We start from the raw sequence: 21,962 nt of genomic DNA, 5'->3' as shown, positions 1-21,962 counted from the left end.
GGGCCACCAAATCTTTGTGTGATAGGAACTTCTTTTTTTTTTTACATCAACCACTTGACCCCTAGCATCCCTATTCTGAGGGGAACATTGGCCGAAAATAGCACATCTACAAGCTCACAAGCGCCTCGCAGTGCGAGGCGTTGTGAGCTTGCTATGGGGGGAAAAGAGCAGACCAAGTACAAGTTAAGTATTGAGGTTTTAAGTGGTCAGCTGTCTGAAAATACACATTAGTATGAATCCAACACAACACTACACAATGATAGTGCTGTCAAACAAGTCTATGAAGCGATCTATGAAATCTATGAAAAAGTTTCATCTGCGACACAATTGTATACAACTAGACGTTCGGGCCGCTACGCGGCCCGAACGTCTAGCGTGACGCGTCGTTCACTTTGCAGTGCCACCTTACAGGCACCTCACAGTGTGAGAGAGAGTTTTGTGCTCTCCTAAATCCATGGCAGGCTTTGAAAGTACCCACTTCAGAAAGAGGTGACGTGCATCACCTCTCCAATGACCAAAACCCACTATGGAAGCCGTCGAACTGGTGCGATCTGACGGCATCCTAGAATTTATAGGTAGGATGTGATGTCATATACCGTCTCATCGTGATGTCAGATTACGTCACACTGGCCACATACAACGTACGTACATACTGACAACCGACATGGCGCAGGATTCAAATTGTATATATAGATAAGATATGTAGTAAGTGGGGGTCCTTGCTTCATCTCGCTCTCAGCTAAGGGGTCCTTGGTCTGAAAAAACATTGAAGACCCCTGGGCTAAACCATTATAGACAACATCCAACGCCGAAAGCACTTTCAGAGATCAGGCTTGAAGTTCCACTGTCTGCACACACACAGGTACAAAACCCTGGGAGCAGAGACACTCCATCATCTTGTGTGTGTGTGTGTGTGTGTGTGTGTGTGTGTGTGTGTGTGTGTGTGTGTGTGTGTGTGTGTGTGTGTGTGTGTGTGTGTGTGTGTGCGTGCGTGCGTGCGTGCGTGTGCTTAACCCATTGAGACGTGAGGCCGATTCTACATGTCTCCTAAATCTCAACAGTATTCTGAAAAACGTTTGTTTCTATATCAGTGGTGCTCAATCTTTTTCATGTCAAGGACCCCCAAAATTATATGAATTTGGCCGCCGACCCCCATCAAAATATGTTGTTCCAGGGACCCCCCCAGAAGCAAAGATTTGAGTTAAAAATGTTCGCTTTAAAAAATATATATATTCAAAGATTTGCACACATTTTCACAAATTTTCAAAAATAGCAGATCTACAAGCTTGTGAGCTTGTATATCTGCTATTTTTGAATAGCCCAAAGTGTAAAATAATGCTTTTTAGTTCAAATCTAAAAATGACACAGTTCCAGGTCTCAATGGGTTAAGCCAAAGGTGTACACACGCCTAATGTGCACAGATGTGCGTAATGCTTGATGGACATGCGCGTGCGTGTGGAGAAGAGGTGGTGTTTATGGGTCAAAATGATTTATACGCCGAGTACAGTGGGCCCTATCATTAGCGGAGGGTGAGTACAGTCCTGTTTGGAGCCCCTCTCGCTCTCTCTCTCTCCTGCCTGCCTACCAGTGTGCCACGCCCAAGCCCAGGGCCAGGCATGAGCGCTGCATGGGGAACACAAGACGCACCGTCCGCCCTGATTGATGTGCTGGACATGCCCCTCCACGGCCCCTCCCCCACCCAGCCTGTACAGTCTGCACCTATAACCAGTGGAGGAAGAAGTACTCACTTTTTGTTTTTTTTACTTCGAGTAAATGTATCAATAACGAAATATGGACATGCTCTGTTACGAGTACAAGTCCTGTATTCAAAATGTACTAAGAGTAAAAGTACAAAGGTATTGGCATCGAAATGTACTTAAAGTATCAAACGTGCAAAGTACTCATTATGCAGAAGGTTCCCATTTCACAAGTTTTCAAACACAGTTGTATACAAATCTTTTTAAAATTGTCGAAATGTATAGGGCTGAAGTGGTCAATGTATGTTTTGTAATAATAACCCAAATCTACAAAGTAACTAGTAACTAAAGTTTTCTGTATAGTGGAGTAAGAAGTACAATATTTGCCTCTGAGATGTAGTGGAGTAAAAGTATAAACAATTGGAAATACTCCAGTAAAGTAAAAGTACCTCAAATTGTACTTAAGTACAGTAATTAAGTAAATATAATTAGTTACTGTACCACTGCACCTAACCCAGCATATTTCTGCATTAGTCTCCATCAGAGGAGGGGGGATTCTTCAACCATCACAAGGATTCACAAAGAAATGTAACGGTGATCACTGCAGATTTTTTTTAACAATCAGTAATCGTGAAGCATTATATATGAAAAAGTCCAAACACCTCTAAGACCGTCCGAGTGTCCTTGTTGTGTATTGGTTGTCTCAGCACTGAGTTCAAGCTGGTTGGGTAAAGGCAGAAGAGGGAAGCAGTCTTGAGCACCAGCTCTTGAGAACTTCCCAGAGAACAGGAGGTTGGAGGTGATCCGTGGAGCAAGGGGTGTTCCAGGGGCCCAGTGACTGGCGAGAGATGAAGATAACCGGTCTGTCTTGTGCGTGTGCGTGTTTGTGTGTGTGTGTGTGTGTGTGTATGAAAGAGAGAGAGAGATGGGAGGGGGGTCCCACTGACAGAAAGCTAACGCAAGAGCCAGTGAGTACAACTTTCCTCCTCTTGCCCATTGAATCCCCCCAACCATATACTGTAGGCCTTGGGCCACCCGGCAGCCTCATCTTGAGGGTCTTACAATATGTCAGCAAGGGGGAGAGGCAGTGGGGGGGGGGGGGACAGTAAGTACACACATGTCATGTCCGTCATGCTCCTCGCACGGAAATGCTGACCGGCCCAAACTGCTAGGATTCGCTCTTTCCGAGAGCAGAGGACACATGTTCTATTGATTACAAGTAAGAGAGTACGAGGGGGCGGGGGGGGGCTTTGTATAGTGAGTGCTGCGCAAAAGCTTCAGCAACTGATGCTCACAGTTGCAACGCAGTCGTAAGAGGGGAGAGAGGCACGGTCATCTTTCACCACATAAAAAGACCCCCTTCTGCCATGATGGGCACCTCAATCAGCCGTCAGTCAGCGCCGTGTCCTGCAATCGTGCCTCACACACACACACACACACACAAACGCGCGCGCGCGCACACACACCTCTGCTCCACCTCGTCTGTCTCAAAGTGAGTGGTTTATTTGGACTCTGTAGCTGCGGTCGATGTATAACACCACTGACTCTCTCTGTCCGACACTTTCCTCACATGTGTCCAACACATGTCCATTGACTCTTGATTTAGCTCCATTCATTCAGCATTCCGCACTATGAAATGTCTCAAAAAAGTACTTTTCGTCAACTCATCCACCCTCCCCTAATACTAGCCACCCACCCACCTTTTCCTCTTCCCTCTTTCCATTTCATATTTCTCTCTTTCTCCGTCTAAAGATCCTCGTTCCTGCGGTCGGAAATTTGCGCCAAGGCCCACCGTTGCGTTGGCACAGTAGCCTATAGTAAGTAAAAGACCCATTCTTCAAACCAAAACGGTGAGAGCTTCGATTCCAGCTGTCGCCAGCATCCCAACAGCATGACCAGACCTCCCTGAACCCCACTCAACCCCACGTTCTCCTGTATCTCTCTCAGAATAGCCGTGTACAGCAACATGGCAGGAAAAGTCAAAACGTAAATCTAGAAAGTTGCACTTTGATCCATCTCGTTCAGGATGCTCGGTCTGCGCTGCCATGGCGACGCTTGAGAGGGGAGTCGATGGCGAGCGGCGAGCAGAAAGAGGGCCCTGAGACAGGAACGCGGCGTGTCAGAGGAGGCAGACAAATGGATAGCGGTGTCAAATCTAACATACTGATGCTGTTCAGGTCATGCCAGTCTGCTACGGGGGTGGCCTCTCTAACTCTCAGCAGGCATCGGTATGCATACTTGTTCACTTATGCACAGTCACGCACAAATGCGTGCACACATGCACTCCTGTGCGCATATTAAATATTCAATAAATATCGCAGGAACACTGTTGCTATTTATAAACTTTAGGTAAGAGGGCTCTAGCTGGAATCTGTCTACAACATATACACAAATACTTACAGTAATAACGTGAGCCTGTCCTCAAGTCACTGATGAACATGCAAGTAATTGTAAGACACTTAAAGGACGACTTCACCCATTTTCAACCTATATTCATATAATTGGTCCTCACTAATGCATATTATAATATGTTGCAATTTTTGTCTACTCGGTCTGTGTCTCAGAGGAGGGCTGTGGACAGTTCAGAAACACGCCTACCAGTGACATCATCGTCTGGGAATCCAAGCTAATAGAAATTGCAGGCTTTCTATTCCTGGAAAGTTAGCACGCTATAATGGGAGCCATTGTTCTCACGTTAATAACAATCAAAATCAAAAATCGGAAATCTTCTTTGGGAAAAAAACCCTGCCTAACGATGATGTCACTGGTAGGCGGGTTTCTGAAGTGTCCATAGGTTGAAAATGGTGTCCTTTAAGATAAAGGAAAGATAAAGGAACGTCTCACTGATAGGTAGAAGGAGGTAGAAGGAGACACCATCATCATCACATGAAATAAACAAGGAACGATAATCCGCTGGAACGCTGTCAGGTAAACAAAAAGTCAGCTGGGGCACGCCATGAAACAGAAAATATTCAGTTAAAACAGTGGGGGAAAAAGAATAAATGACAGAGAACAAAGAAGAGAAGAGGGGATGAAGAGGTGTCCTTCGCCTTCACAGAGCCGAAAAGCAAACATCCAAAATTCCGCAACCTGCTGTCCACACACGCTGGCCAGGGCCTGTTGAAATGAAACACGCACAGTATAGCTACACAGAGAAGCATGTCTTCATGGCATGTCACCATGCCGTAGACTAGGCATGATGTGGACGGTACAGTATGCTGTAGCGGACGAACTTCCCACTTCTGTCTTAAGAAATAAATAAAGAAGTGTTACCTTTGAAAACCAATGAAAAGATGAGACGATGTCTCAGGGATTAGTATTAGAAATGAATCACCCATTTAGTTCAGGTTAGTCTGATGAAACCAAACCGCATCGCATGTTCTTGAGGGGAAAAACGTATACACGTTAAATCAGGTATGGCGAGAGGAGTTTGAAGGGCCAAAAAAATGGAAAATAGTTTGAGCTTCAGCATCACACCCCGCCTGAAAAAAAAAACACTGTTTTAAAGGGGGGGCTTTTTTTCTTTACCACTGACATCAGTACAGAAAGTTGGCTGAGCTTCATGGTTTAAAGAGCCTCTCCGCCCAAACCCGGTATTTAAAAAAGATGCCATCAAACTGGCATTGAGAGAGCAGCAGTGTAGAGGGAGGGGTAGTGGGCGGACAGACATTTGTCACCTACATAATGGTAGTGACGGCATAAACATTTTGGATTACAGTGACGTTTTCTCAGACCAAAGTCAACAGTACTGTTGTCTCTCAGACATACTTCACTTGTGTACGTACCAGCGGTGGAAAGTAACTACTGTAAGTACATGTACTCAAGTACTGTACTTAAGTACAATTTTGAGGTATTTTTACTTTACTGGAGTATTTCAAATTTCCAATACTTTTACTTTTACTCCACTACATCTCAGAGGCAAATATTGTACTTTTACTCCACTACAATTATTTGAAAACTTTAGTTACTAGTTACTTTGTAGATTTTTATTATTACAAAACATTCATTAACCACTTCAGCCCTATATACATCTCGGACATTTTAAAATAGCCGATCTACACGCTCACAATGCGTCGCATCGATCTGCTATTTTCAAAAGATTTTTATACATTTGAAAACTTGAAATTGGACATTCTGCATAATGAATACTTTTACTTTTACTTGAAGTACACTTTGATGCCAATACTTTTAAACTTTTACTCAAGTACATTTTGAATTCCACACTTTTACTTGTAACAGACTATTTCCTTATGTCTGTATTGACACTTTCACTTAAGTAAAACATGAGAGTACTTTTTCGACCACTGGTACGTACACATTATGATCAGGAATGTTGTGTACCAGCGTAGAACAACTACTAGAGATTGCAATTCGGTCTGTCATCCCCCTTTAAAACAGAGAAATAATCTACCTTCTGCCTGAGACAAAATTACAGTCTACCAGGCTCCTGCAGAGTACTAATCCATGGGTCACTTTGACTATCTTGTTCACGCTGAACTCAGGCGGTAAACCTATTTAAGTCACTGACTGAACGATTTTAATGTGATCTGGATGTTCTTTCTCTCATCAGCCCTGCGGCACAACAAGAGTTTATTAATTTGCATTAATCTGTCATTGTCTCACCCTTGGCATCCGACACTGCAAAATTCCGAGTGTTACTTTAACTGTGAGAGAGTAAAAATTGACTATTTCCAGTGGTGTAAAGTAACCAAGTACATTTACTTAAGTACTGTACCTTATTACAAATTTGAGGTATTTTTACTTTACTGGAGTATTTCCAATTCTCAGTACTTTTACTTCTACTCCACTACATCTCAGAGGCAAATATTGTACTTTTACTCCACTATACAATTATTCGAAAACTTTAGTTAGTTACTTTGTAGTTTTTGATTATTATTACAAAACATACATTAACCACTTCAGTCCTATATAAAGGACTTTGGTTATTTGAAAATAGCCGATCTACAAGCTCACAATGCGTCGCGATGCGACACATTGTGAGCTTGTAGATCTGCTATTTTGAAAAGATGTTAATACATTGAAAACTGAGTACAATGAGTACTTTTACTTTTGGTAGTTTAAGTACATTTTGATGCCAATACTTCTGTACTTTTACTCAAGTAAATTTCGAATTCCGGGCTTTTTACTTGTAACAGAGTATTTCTACATTGCAGTATTGATACTTGTACTTAAGTAAAACATTTGAGTACCTTTTCCACCACTGACTATTTCACATTCTTACACTGCAGTGAAATAAACACTCTGGATTTTGTAGTGCTAAGAGAGCTACAGTGGGACACAAACCCACGTGCACAAGAACCAAGGGTATGACGGAATGGGTGAAGAGTCAAGGCCTTTATTCAATCACAGCCAGCTTCTGGAAGTAGCCGAGGAGAGGAATAAAGAGTCTTCAAGAGCAGCAGGTAACATTTTTTTTTATTATAATTATTGACAGCATGAATCCAAATTCACAACACATTCACTCGGTCACTTGTATCGTCTTGTTTGCCACTTCCGGTTGGCGGGTGAGATTGAACATGAGGCCCTAACATAGCCCAGCACCTATACAGTCTCCTTGACAACACCAAAGACATTATGGGGTACTGTAGGTCCGGAATGCATTCTCTTTGCTGTCTGCCCACCTAAGTAGAGTGGATCAACCATACTAGAGAAGATACCGCATAGACGGGAAGAATAACATTACGGCGTTGGGGATGATGCATGACCAGTGGTGGAAAAAGTACTAAAATGTTGTAATTTTAAGTAGAAATATCAATACTACAATGTAGAAATACTCTGTCCGGAATTCAACTTTTATTTGAGTAGAAGTACAAAAGTATTGGTATCAAAATGTACTTAAAGTACCAAAAGTAGAAAGTACTCATTATGCAGAATGTCCTGTTTCACAAGTTTTCAAATAGCAGATCTATTGGAGTTGGAGCTTGTAGATCGGCTATTTTCAAATGGCCGAAATGTATACGTATAAGGCTGAGGTGGTTACTGTATGTTTTGTAATAATAATCAAAATCTACAAAGTAACTAGTGACTAAAGTTTTCAAAGAAAGCCTTTTCAAGAACTAGAGTGTACGTACTTATGTTACTTTACACCACTGTACATGACAATCATTGAACAATTGAAGTCTTTGTGGGGGTTTTCGGGTACTTCCTTCACTGTCAAAACGGTTATGTAGCGTTATATTGGATCACTCCAATATGATTATATCCCTCCGTGGCAGAGCGGAGGGATATATCATATTGGAGTGATCCAATCGCTCACATAACCGTGGTTACCTACGTAACCATCGTTCTGAGGAACCCTGAGCAGCAGCACCTGACCACGGCCATTTAGTCTTTGGAGATTTGGAGCAACTGGGACAGCAAAGGCTATAGAGTACCGAAGTCTGACGCAATTTATGTATCCTACCTGGGTCACGGTTTTGTTTCCCCATTCTGCATTCCCATAGACGTGTTTAATATCGCGGCATATAAGAACTGTATACCAAAAATAAACAAATGATCCCGGCGCTTTGACTCATATGGATAAAGCATCAACTGGCGGCGAGACAACACTAACGTTACCGCCGCCGAATTAATTACATTTTTGCCAGAAACAAATATGAGTGACTGACTATCGTAAACGATACAGAGCCACACCTCCCTGACAATACATTTTGTCTATTTTTGGACCACAATTCTTACATGCCACGATATTAAACACGTCTATGGGAATTCAGAATGGGGAAACAAAACCGTGACCCAAGGGATGAGCGAGTGACGTCAGGACTTCTGTACTCTATTGAAGGCCAATTTATGCTTTCAACTGAAAATAGAGAATACCTTGTTTTTGTTGTTCGACGAAGCATAAATTAGCCTTTCGTCTATGACAAGAACTCATAATGGGTAAGGCTGTGTTCACACGTAGCATTTTCTGAGTGTAAAAACAAAAACGGACCATTCCAACAAAGAGTTCAGCTGATGTTAATTGCGGTCCTAGCAACTTGATCCATAACCACAAGGCACACATTACACTTTGCCTTTTTTAACAATTAACCATGGTGAGGAGGAGGCTGCTTAGCTTTAGCTTTACTGACAGACAACATAGAGTGCTTCTGGCAAAGCTCATTAATCAACAGGTACTTTGTCTTTCTCTGTCTCTATCTCTGGTGCCCACCTCCTGAGTACTGAGCAGTAGCCTTGCATAGTCAGACGATAAGAGATCTCCACATATTGATACGTCTGCATGGTGAAATCCAAATTCAATGAACAGGCTAAAAGTGGGTGGACACAATTCAGAATTAAAAATAATTCGAAAGAGTTCCGAACCAATGTAAAGACATTAAGGCGGCCCTTCCCATTGGGACGGCGATGTAAGCGTTTTCAAAGCAGTAGCCGTGGGTTTAACAGCGGCCGTCTTTGCTGCTGTTGAAGCCCAAACACTGAATTTTGATTTCCCTACATGTATCAGAATAGGCGGTTATCTCTGATTGTCTGGCTATGCAAAGACTACCTGAGCAGCAATTTCATCATCGTGTTCAGCTTTTCTCCTCTTCCAAAAAAAATTCAGCTGAGTCTGAGTGCACTGCACAGCATTCTGAAGGCCTTGTGGCTGCATGGATCCCACAGGGTTCTGTGTAAATACAGTTGGGGGAAAAAACGCTATGTGTGAACATGCCATAAGGTTCGGGAGGAAAGGGATTTTTTTCCCCTCCTTGGTCACCACGTTACCTACAGTTCCAACAACACGGTGACCTTGGGGAGTAGACACGACGGGGCACCAAAAAAGTACAAAAATAAAAGATAAAATTAATATAAGGGCAGAGAGAGAAGTAGGAGGAGGACGAGGAGAAACGGAGTAGAGTCAGGGAAGGGGTAAGGTGGGGGTGGGGGGGTACAAGCACAAGCGCCATGGCAACACATAGAAAGAGGAAGAAAAGAGTTACCCATAAGTAGCCGCCGTTTCACCCGCTTGTCCACATCAGCTACTGACGTGGCATTGAACTCAGAGCTCTCAATTGCAGCCTCATCTTTCTCTAAAAACACAAGTGACAACAAGGGGACAAACAGTGAGCAGCAGGTTAATGAGGAAGCCCAAATGACCAGACCTTCAGCCCCTCTTGGCGTTTGAGCAAAAAAAAAAACTGAAGAAAAAGAAAACCCCCAAAACAAAGCCAAGAAGCAAGAAGCAATGAAAAAAGTGCTAAAATCCCGGTTAGAGTGTTAATCCCCCAAAAAACCTAAATGGTGAAGAAAAAATAAATCCCCAGAGCAAAATAAATAAATAAGTAAAATTTGATCAGTATCAGTCTTTAGCTCTTCAAAATAAAAGCGGTGGCTGGGAAGTGGGGTCGGGGATGGAGTGTGAGGGTTTGTGGGAGAACGGTTAAACAACAAACAATGAAAATAAATAAATAAATGAAATAAAATAAAGAGGCAATGACAATTTAGGGGGTGAGGAGGGAACATAGGGATGGGGGGATGGGGAGTGTGGGTGATGGGGGGGGGGGGGGGGTATTGTTTCCGATGCTGACGCTGCCATTTGCTGCCGATTCTGTCTTCCATATCAAACAGCCGCAACTCTGACAGCAGTGATATACCCTCACATTCAGACGGAAGAGGAAGTGGGGGATGAGGTGAGGGTTGGGTGTGGGTTGGGGGGGGGGGGCAGAAGCAAGGTAAGAGGACGGAGAATGATGACAAAGGGGGGTGACACGGGGGTGGGGGGTGTTTAAGCCACCCGAACGCTCAACAGTATAGCAATGAGAAGAAGAACGGGTGACGAGAGAGTGACTAAGAGAGACAGAGAGAGAGAGAGAGAGAGAGAGAGACAACAGAGAGAGAGAGAGAGAGTACGAGAGAGTATGAGGGAAACCAGTCCCATCGTGGCTTTCAATGGGAGAAGTTGATGAGGGAAGAGGGGGGGGTGGGTGCACAGATTGAAGAAACAAGGTTCGGGGGCAGGGGCGTGCACAGAAGAAGCAGCAGGTATTCTGGGGGCAGCGCTGGTTGCCTGTTTGTCTATGGAACACATCACGACTGGCTTTAACAGTCAACGCCGGAAAACACGTTCCCAAGCTGGGCAGGGGGCAGGGGGGCAGGGGGGCAGGGGGGCAGGGGGGCTGGGGTTGTGGAGAGAGAGAGAGGGAGGGGGGGGGGGGGGTTGAATAAGAGGGAGAGGATTAAGATGAAGAAGGGGATGATTTGGCAGTTAAGACGGCATGCATGAGGACGGAGATGGATAAGAGGTGATGCCTGAGTGGGACGTGGAGGGGGAGGGGAGGGGAGTGGGGGGGGGGGCTGGACTGGAAGGTCTGCTCAGCTTCGGGACGAGAGGGAGCGAGAGAGAGAGAAAGAGAGAGAGGGAGGGAGGGAGGGAGGGAGGGAGGGAGGGAGGGAGGGACAGACTGTCTTTCCCTGGACCACTGAGTGATTAGGCTCTGAATGAGCACGTCTCTGTGAATGGGACTGGTGCCACTCGGCACTATAGGACCGGGTAACGTCTTTGATGTACACACTCAGTCCTATGGAATGGGGGTGGGCTTTTGGGGATGAGGGGGTAATTAATGCCCATTCCGTCAACCCGGGCCTGGGACCCACTACTTGCTTTCTCTCTCCTCTCTTGATGGACAGAGTGGAGCACCGGCTAAAGTGCACTCAGAGATGAATGGAGGCTTTCTGGACCTCAACTAACTGTTGGAATGGGTTTGTGTGAAACATATGGCTGTGTGTGTGTGTGTGTGTGTGTGTGTGTGTGTGTGTGTGTGTGTGTGTGTGTGTGTGTGTGCATGTGTGTGTGCGTGTGTGCGTGTGTGCGTGCGTGCGTGCGTGCGTGCGTGCGTGCGTGTGTGTGTGTGTGTGTGTGTGCGCGTGCGTGCGTGCGTGCGTGCGTGCGTGCGTGCGTGCGTGCGTGCGTGCATGCGTGCGCGTGTACGTGCGTGCGTGCGTGTGTGTGTGTGTGTGCGTGTGTGTGTGTGTGCGGGCGTATGTTTGTGCAAAAAAGGAAAAGAAAAAAAAAGCTTGTGTGTAATGTCTGCTTGATTAAGTGCATGCGTGTGCGTGTGCGTGTGCGTGTGCGTTGGTCATGTAAGAGATGAGTTCAGGCCAGGCCTACAGAACCCTAGGCAGTTCCTGGTCCCCTTTACAAGAGGCCCACGGAGAGGGGAGTGTTTGGAGAACCAAACCTACAAAAGGACAGCATCAATGGCGGGGACAGTTAATCCAATAGCACACTACAGCTAATAGGAGAATGGGACCAGTGCACTGGCAGGAAACACCATAGCTACTACTAATAATTATTATCATAATAATAATAGCGCTACTACTAATAATAATAATATGTACTGCAATTCAAAAGGAAAAATATATATAATAAAAAGAGAAACAAATAACAAAATCAACAAAAGGAAATCATATAAATGCAGAGCAGGTTTTCTCCCATGCAGACAAACAGGCAGACAGAAGCAGAAACAGAACTGAACAGAACAAAACAGAACAGAAGGGCAGGTAGGTTAGTGGAACATGAGAATGGAGAGACAGACAGGCAGACAGACAGACAGACAGACAGACAGACAGACAGACAGACAGACAGACAGACAGACAGACAGACAGACAGACAGACGGACGGATAAACGATAAGACAACACAACACATGGATGACGGGGAGGCATGCAGTTGGGTGAGGGTCATGACCCCCCTGGGGGGGGTTCATGGAGGTCAGTTATAGAACGTGTGGTCAGAGATTTTTGAAAGAGTTGGTGGTGGTGGAGGGGGGGGGGGGTTGATAATGTTTGATAATGTTGACGGAGAGGAGGAGGAAGAGGAGGAGGAAGAGGAGGAGCTGGTCAGGTTTTTGGGTGTCAATGAGAGCTATGAGATCAGGCTGCAATTGAGATGTCCGCTCTACACAGAGTCGCCCCGTTTTTGAAGTCTTTCTCTCTTTCTGCTTGTATGTTGGAGGGTTCACACCCTAACCCACGAGTTTCCAACGGATTCTCTTTGAACACGGATGCTCAGACAACACAGGCAATCAGTTACTATCACCAGGAAAGAAAAAAAAAGCAGGAGACGGGAGGAGGAGGAGGAGAAGGTAGGAGGAGGAGGAGCGTAGGGTCAGCAGCGCTACACAGAAGAGGGGGGAGGGGGGAGGAAGGGGAGGAGGAGGAGAGGGGGATCAAAGGTCAAAGGTAGGCCCACAGAGAGCGGCTGGGACACTTGGACCGCAGATAGAGGCGGGCCCTTTCTCCCGCCAAGAGTGAGGGGGTGAGAGAGAGAGAGAGAGAGAGAGAGAGAGAGAGAGAGCGAGTGAGGACATGAGACACAGGGAGAGAGCGAGGGAGAGGAGGGTTCCCGCTTTTGTTCTCTCTTTATGCCGCCTCCTCTTCATCACAGTCCTCCACACTGTGGCTGTGCTGAAGTCTTCCTCAGGTGGCTGCAAATCAAAAGGTTATGTGCTGCTGTTCAGAGCAGTGTAGCACTCTGCTTATGGGGGGAGAGAGACACAGAGACAGAGAGAGGATAGAGAGGGAGAGAGAGAGACGGAGAGAGACACACAGACAGACAGATAGACAGACAGAGATGGAGAGGCAGAGGGAGAGGTGGAGAGAGAGATGGAGAAAGGGAGAGAGGGAGAGAGAGAGAGAGAGAGAGAGAGAGAGAGATAGAGATGGAGACGGAGAGAGAGAGAGTGACAGAGAAATAAATAATGAGAGAGAAATGTTCAGATAGAGGTGTTTCCAGTGTTCTAACACAGCAGGAATAACAACAGTAGAAAAAAAGTGTGTTATTATTATCATATAGTGATAGATATAGAGACATATCTGCAGATAGTGTGTGTGTGTGTGTGTGTGTGTGTGTGTGTGTGTGTGTGTGTGTGTGTGTGTGTGTGTGTGTGTGTGTGTGTGTGTGTGTGTGTGTGCGTTTGGTGCCTGCAGGTTTGGTGTGTTTGCAAATGTTTCTTGACGGCCATGATCTGACTGCTAACAATGTGCTCTTTAAAATCCTTACAGTGAACCCCACAGACAGACAGCCAGCACCCAGCACAGAGGCTCTCATCTGCGTGAGATTATACCGCACAGCAGTGGCGGCCATTGTGTTGTGCCACAGATAGAAAATTCTTACATTTTTCCCAAAGAGATTTCCGAAAATATTTATATAAATTATATTAAGCTAGGAAGCAAGCCACACCGGCTACTGGTGAATCATGACCATAAAACATTTGATTCTGTGTCCAAAAAATATATATATTTAATTATATTATATCATTATTATTATTATATTATTAAGTACTATATTTAAATTGTAAAAAATCTGACACAGAATCAAATGTTTTATGGTCATGATTCACCAGGAGCCTTGGTGGCTTGGTTCCAGGCTTAAAATAATTTATATAAATATTTTTCGGAAATCTCTAAGGGAAAGGTTTATGGGGTTTTCTATCTGTGGCACCACAAAATGGCCACCACTGCTATGCCCTGTAAGAGCCCACTGTGACCCCTACGCAGGCATCCTGTGGGCCTTCCTTCGTTTGGAAATGACGGGGCTCTCGCTCTTCATCTGGGGCCTGGGGTTTCAGCCTTTTTGAGGCGAGAGGTGGAAAGAAAAGCACTTAACGCATATACTGCCAATCCCAAGATATCTCGGGACATTAAATCCACCCGTTACCTGCGTATCCCGAGATATCTCGGGATCGTCTTTTAATGTGGTTTAATAACGAAAAAAAATGTTTTTGGTACCATCCTTGATTTTTTTTTTTCCCCATGACGCTTCCGACCCATCCTATGAGAAAATTTCCGACAACCGTTTCCGGTTCGTTTTTTATCTGAAAAAACAGTTTTTCCCTGGTTTTGGCTAAAGATCATGGTTTTCACACGGTTTAAAAAACGAATGGTAAGCTCCGGTTGTATTTTCTTTTCTTTGATCGACGAACGGTTATCCTCTTTGTGTTTAAAAACGATCTGATAGCCGATCGGAGGCTAAGCTAATCTAAGATGGCCGGTGGGGAAACGTCACAGCCACGTCACAGCAAAACGGATATGACGTTTGCAGCCTCTTTTAGCGGCCGATTCCACAGAAGAAGAAAAAGGAAAAAAAGTGTAAACATTATGAGGGCTCGTACGTCCGTCGTTGCTGTTTATAAACACCATCCGATCGCGGATTTTAATGGATATAATTTTTTTGTGAACGGTTCAAAAGGCTATAAAACTCAAAAACGCTGGCAGTGGGTGAGTACCTTATGAATAAACTCTGGCAGGGAATGTGTTAATGAATAATGAAAAAAAATAAAGAATTAAAAAAAACTGAGGAGCTGCAGTTGGCCTCAGTTTTACCGATTCGGTGTTATAAACTGGCACTCTGGGATGTAATGGGTCGCCATATGCATTGTCTTTACACCGACTTCGTTTGGGACCATTTTACTATAACATTTTATTTTTCACTCTTTAAGGCTCTGTTTTTCAACCTCTGTGTCTCTGTGCAGTATCTCTGTATGTAGCAACCAGAGCCATATAAGGAGAGTTGCGTCACCTCCGTTCACTTCATCGGAGAGCTACAGAGCCGTCTATTGGTGAATAGTGACAAAGCCCTGAACCGGAAGTTTACGGAATGCACTGACTGGAGTCTATGAACGTTTGTCACTATTTTGAGTTTACATGAACCACGTGACCGGCGTTGTTTCTGCCCCCTCTTTGACGTAACATTCCAATAGGCTCTATGCACAGCAGCCATTTTGGAGAAAAATTGGGCCTCTTCTTACTTCCTTCACAGGTGTTAATAATGATACTAATGAAGGCTCTGTTCCATTCTGGTCAGAGTCAGGATGCTGATATTGTGCATGTTGGCTCACTAGAAATACTAGTGGGTCTCAAAGTGTGGTCCAGGGTGTAACTCTGAGAGTGAACAAATGGAACCAAATGGACCCTCCCGGTTCCATTTGTACACTCTCAGAGTTATGGGGGTCCTTGAAATTAAAAGGTTTGAGAACCACTGTGCTACACTAAATGGAACAGAGCCTTCATTAGTGTCATTGGTAACACCTGTGAAGGAAGCAAGGAAGGGGCCCAATTTCTGTCCAATATGGCTGCTGTGCATAGAGCCTATTGAAGGCTCTGGTAGCAACCTGTTTCTTTTGCCTTCTTAAGCCAGAGTTATACTTTGTCGTGAGACAGTTTTGTACATCTCATAGTGCGTCATGAGCTTGTAGATCTGCTTTTTTGTGATGTGCGTACCTCCTGCCTATCGATGTGAATATATAGCACATATTTTCACTTAAAAATTGATTTTCAAAAAAATCTGTGGTGAGCATCGAGGACATAATGACAAAGTATAAATGAGACATCAGGGGCTTTTATATACCAGGGTATGAAAAAAAAGTGAAAAAGGAAATACTCACTGGCGAATATTTTGCATCAAACTATCATGCATGTTGATGCTTTCATTCGCGGTGTCGGGAGCTCTGAAAAAATGGCTCAATAAAAATGACATTGCTATATCGCTGTGTAATATTTGTGTTCTGTGTGAATTTTACTCATGACACAAACAAACGGTTCAAAATAATATTTGTTTCGTGCAAATGAATTGCCGCGAAAAGAAAAATGAAATGCCCGCCTGGTGCGTAAAAGGACCTCTATTTGAAAGCCGTACTCTGAGAACCTTCTCTGAACTCCAAAACAGAGGGCTTGGAAGAAGAAGACAAAAACGGCACAGAGAAAAACATTATAATCACGTATAGCTCCAAGCCAAATATGGGAGCGGGAAGGAAAGGAGGTCGAAGGAAAAATAGCCGTGAAAATATTTCCACTTACCTGGAACGGCTCATTTGTCTTCTGGTGATTAGAAAAATAGCGTGATGAAAAATAATCATTTCTTTTAAGTTGAGGAAAGGCCAGGATGCGTGGGCAGGGTGTGTAGAAACTAAGGTCTCATTTTGGAAGAGACGCTTGTGTCTGATGGGCCTGGCTGTGGTTTCTGAGTGGACTAATAGGGCTGATGATGGAGGTATAATGGAGATCAGTGGTGGAAAAAAGTACTCACTTACTTAAGTAAAAGTATCAATGCTGTGCAATATAGAAATACTCTGTTACGAGCCCGGAAAGTCCGGAATTCAAAATGTACTTGAGTAAAAGTACAAAAGTATTGGCATGAAAATATACTTAAAGTACCAAAACTAAAAGAACTCATTATGCCGACTGTCCCATTTCAAGTTTTCAAATGTTTACAAATCTTTTGAAAATAGCCGATCTACAAGCTCAATGCGTCGCATCGCGACGCATTGTGAGCTTGTAGATCGGCTATTTTCTAATGGCCGAAATGTTTATAGGGCTGAAGTGGTTAATGTATGTTTTGTAATAATAAAGTAACTAGTAACTCAAGTTTTCAAATAAATGTAGTGGAGTAAAAGTACAATATTTGGATCCAAGATGAAGTCGAGTAGAAGTAAAAGTATTGGAAAATGGAAATACTCAAATAAAGTACAAATACCTCAAAATTGGACTTAAGTACAGTACTTAAGTAAATGTACATAGTTACTTTCCACCACTGATGGAGATGATGAATATGTTTTTTCAGAACGGGAGACGTGTCAGTCATTCATTTCCAACCAGCCCACCGGTCTCTCTAGTGCCTCAACCGATTACTGCTCATTCCATAGCCCTGACATGGTATTACTGTAATGCACTCGGCTAGCTAATGTAATTATGTGTGAGAGAGGGAGAGATTATGTTTGTTCACGGAGGAGACAGGGACAGAGCCCAGAGACATGCTAAGCAGCCATGCTTTCCTATGTGTGTCGGACTTATAATGAGACGGGATGAAACATGTCTCCTTTGACCCATTCAATCCGGGGACGCATCTGTGTCATTTTAGATTTTTAACTATAGCCTTATAACTATTATTTTATACTTTGGCTATTCAAAAATGGCAGATTATACAAGCTCATAGCGCGGCACGAGTGCCGCACTATGAGCTTGTATAATCTGCTAAAAAATTATTATTGTGAAAATGTGCACAAATCTTATTAAATCTGAATATATATATATATATTTCTTGAAACACATTTTTTTACTCAAATATTTGCTTCTGGGGGTCCCTGGAACAAACCTTTTTTCATGTCAAGGACCCTCAAAATGATATGTATTCGGCCACGGAACCCCCATCTCAAAATATTTTGTTCCAGGGACCCCCCACCCCAGGAGCAAAGATTTGAGTTAAAGATGTTCGCTTTAAAAAATATATATAGGGGTGTCCGCTGGCCTAGCGGTCCAGGCGCATACCACATAAACTGGTAATCCAGCATGACAATGTGTCGCGGGTTCGACTCCCGTTCCCGATTACCTTTGCTGTATGTCTCCCCCCCATCTCTCTCCCCATTTCCTGTCAGTCTACTGTCCTGTCCAAATAAAGGCATAAAAGCCCCAAAATATCTTTAAAAAAAAAAATATATATATATATATATAGCCTATCTTCAAAGTTGTACACATTTTCACGATTATTTTCTGCTATTTCTGAATAGCCAAAGTATAAAATATGGATAAAGTGGTTACACAGATGTGTTCCCGGTTTGAATGGGTTAACCATTTTCAACCTGCTGTCCCTATTTCGGTGCATATATCATTCTAGGTGTAAGTTCTTAAAAAATGTAAGAGGCTCCACTTGACCACAGCACAACATTATTTTTTACATGCTTGAGCATGACAAGCATATTGTCTTCTACAACATTAACCCATTTACACTTTATATTGACCATTTTCATAGAACGGCAATATGGCCGTAATACGGTCAACTGACATCCCTCTGTACTGTATGTGGATTTGTTATCAAGATAAATCAAAAGACATATATTGTATATATGATACCAGTATCGGAAAAGCTGCCAATTCTGCCTAGAATGTTGGTATGATGTTGCACTACTGTTTTATATATGTATTCTTTTTCATTTTTTATATATTCCTAGATCAGTGGTTCTCAAACCTTTTAATTTCAAGGACCCCCACAACTCTGAGAGTGTGCAGATGGAACACTCTCAGGGTTACAGACCTGTAAGGGTCCGTTTGGAAGCACCTCAAGGAGCCCTGAGAGTCCCTGGACCACCCTCTTTGAGAACCACTGTCCTAGATTTTGTTTTAAAAATGTACACACTGTTATCGGAAATGGTATCCATCTCTGAAACGCACAGGATGCATTGTGACCTGATCTCACCCAGAGTCAGCCAGGTTTAAATGCACCGCGTCACAGGATAAGTGCCACCCACAGGACACCTGTGGGTGGACACACCTCGGATGGAAACGTAGTCACTGACCATGGCCACCCCGCAAGTTAGCCAGCTTAATTGAAGCAAACATTACTGGCATTAGCCAGTGAGCCGATCGCTCTGCATTCCAGATATATAGCATATCCAAATTCACGAACAAAATAACAGGTATAAATGGGACTATTTCTGGTCTACGTTGTCACATTATGTTATTCCTAATCTGTCTCTATCTCTCTATCCCTCTCCCTCTCTCTCTGTGAGTGGCTGCCTGGCTCTTTTATTAGACAGCTGTGATGTATGAGAGCTTGTGTGTGTGTGCGAGTGTGCGCGTGTGAGTGTGCGTGCGTGCATGCGTGCGTGTGTTTGTGTACATGTGACATACATCGGTAAGGTTAGGCATAAAGGTGCGCTGCATTCGTAGAGTGTGCATTTGCTCGTGATCCAGTTCTGCTCGATGATTGATAGACAAGAGAAAAGTGTGGGCACGATACCTACCTTTGTGTGTGTGTGTGTGTGTGTGTGTGTGTGTGTGTGTGTGTGTGTGTGTGTGTGTGTGTGTGTGTGTGTGTGTGTGTGTGTGTGTGTGTGTGTGTGTGTGTGTGTGTGTGTGCGTGCGTGCGTGCGTGCGTGCGTGCGTGCGTGTGTGTGTGTGCTGTACATGTGTCACTGTAAGCCAGCACGGCTGTCACTCACCGATGCAGGTCTTGCTGTCAGAGTGCAGAGCGTATTTCTGGTGACAGCCACACACCGGCCCAAGATCTGTGTCATCGCATGTGTGCTGGCAACCGCCGTTTCCATAGTTACACGTCACTGGGGCAACACACAAGGAGACGGTGAGGAGCGTGATCCAAAGGGACACACACAGACACACACACACACACACACACACACACACACACACACACACACACACACACACACACACACACACACACACACACACACACACACACACACACACACACACACACACACACACACACACACACACACACACACAGACGCGCACGCCCATACCATAAGGAACACAGTGTTTTTAAAGGCAAGGAAGTGGGCTCTTCTAATTCATTGTCAGCAACTACTTGATATCAAGAGGCAGTCAGCCCAAATATAACAGAGAGAGAGAGACAGACAGAGAAAGAGACAGAGAGATAGAGAGAGAGAGAGAGTGGAGGGAAGTGAGTGGGGATAAAGGGGGGAGGAGAAAAAGGGAGAGGGGGAATGAGAGAGGCAGGAGGGCGAGAGGGAGAGAGAGCCTATTTCACCCACGCAATAACCCGTCAAAACGCTGGGTAGGGATGAGACGATATGAAAAAAAAAACACTCACAATAATGAACATTATAGAGTATTGCCCTCCGTCATACACTAGGATGAATTAGACTTTGTTGAGCTGCAAATTCAGTACCACTTCAATGCTCTAAACTTGATAAAACGGACGTGTAAAGAGCGCAGCTCTTATTTCACACTACACAAATCGATTAGCCAAAAATAGCCGATCCACAAGCTCACAACGCATTGCAACTTAACGCGTTGTGAGCTTGTAGATCGTCTATTTTTGGCGAACATTCCCCCCAGAATAGGGATGCTGGGGGTTCAAGTGTTTAACAAAAGTGGCATTACGTTTTAAGCCTATTGTGATTGTCACGATAATATTGTTAATCGCAATCATTTTTGCCACAATAATCGTGACATGTCATTTTCAGATGGTCCCATCCCTAATGCTGGGCACCGAAGCCTGTACGACGCTGAAGAGCACGTTGCCAGCGGAATAACCCAGACAAACGCTGGGCAAGCTGATAATGCGGCCGCAATTTCTGCTCGTATAATATAACAGAGACAAGGGCCCCTGGGGGACATTCCTAGTGTAATATAACAGAGACAAGGGCCCTCGGGGGACATTTCTAATGTGGGGTAATAAAGAAGCAAAGTCATGGCTGACTGGAAGCAGGGCTCTCCACTGTTACTCTGCTCCACAGTGACAGGTGGAATGACTTCAGCAGACACACAGAGAGAGAGCTGGAACACTACTGGATGGAGGGGAGAGAGAGAGAGAGAGAGAGAGAGAGAGAGAGAGAGAGAGAGAGAGAGAGAGAGAGAGAGAGAGAGAGAGAGAGAGAGAGAGACACACACACACAGAGAGAGAGAGAGACAGAGAGAGAGAGAGACAGACAGGGAAAAGGTGAGAAAGAAAGAAAGAAAGACTGACAGAAAGAAAGAAAGGAAAATAAAGGATAGGAAAGGAAGACACATTACAGCTTTGGGGACACATTACAGCTTTGCAGAGGATTTCACAAGCTTTCACTCTCACCTTCAGAGGAGAACAAAATAACGTGTTGTCAAGTGCGATCAAAATTATGGCTGCACTTGTGCGTGAAAGAGTGCAAAATGGAGCTGATGAAGAACTGAGCTTTTCCTTTTTATTATGGAATCCATCAGTCAGCGCAGCCTCAAATTCCGATGTTATCGTCCGCCCTCAAATTTCATATAAAAGCCCGCTGGACCTTTGATCATAGTTACCACTACATTTATGGGAAATGGTTCTTTTCAACCACATCTCTGAGCGCGGTAACTTACAGTAATTCTGTAATAACACAGATGTGCATCAATCCCTCCCACTGCCATATTTACCAGAGTTACCAGACGAATCCAAGATCACCTTCGATACACGTAACCAATAGCAAGTCTTACATTGTCGCTGTCAGCAGTGTTGCCAGATTCTGTGAGAGAAACAAGCAACAGGTCTAGGAAAACCAGCCCAAAAGAAGCGACTATGGGCCACATGAGCACTTTAACATATACATCAGCTATTTGAAAATAGCAGATCTACAAGCTCACAACGCGTCGCGATGCGACGCGTTGTGAGCTCGTAGATCTGCTATTTTCAAATAAAATCTTGCTGGGAAATTATAATAAGCAGATCTGGCAACCCTGGCTGTCAGGCTGCATGAGCCTATATGTGGTATGGACCGCTAGGCCAGCGGGCGCCCCGCATGATACCACATAGTCTTTGACGCCTGACAACGTG

General features: G+C 44.2%; 1 protein-coding gene across 4 annotated transcripts in view; it reads right to left on the bottom strand.

The window, feature by feature from the left end:
- The window catches only part of scube1 (signal peptide, CUB domain, EGF-like 1), a 142,010-nt gene that overhangs the window by 51,447 nt on the left and 68,601 nt on the right, over nt 1–21,962 (bottom strand). For 2 of the 4 annotated variants that reach the window (XM_084049378.1, XM_084049379.1), the window contains exons 6-7: nt 19,630–19,746; nt 9,638–9,727 (exon numbers count right to left, since the gene is read on the bottom strand). In XM_084049378.1, coding sequence (XP_083905504.1) covers nt 9,638–9,727; nt 19,630–19,746 — 207 coding nt within the window. The remainder of the gene's footprint in view (nt 1–9,637; nt 9,728–19,629; nt 19,747–21,962) is intronic. The other 2 variants (XM_084049380.1, XM_084049381.1) reach the window with 1 other exon arrangement.

Source organism: Gymnoscopelus microlampas (assembly GCF_963454915.1).
Source record: "Gymnoscopelus microlampas genome assembly, chromosome: 23".
Classification (NCBI taxonomy): domain Eukaryota; kingdom Metazoa; phylum Chordata; class Actinopteri; order Myctophiformes; family Myctophidae; genus Gymnoscopelus; species Gymnoscopelus microlampas.
The sequence above is the reverse complement of the archived record's forward strand: the minus strand, read 5'-3'. Positions and strand labels throughout refer to the sequence as shown.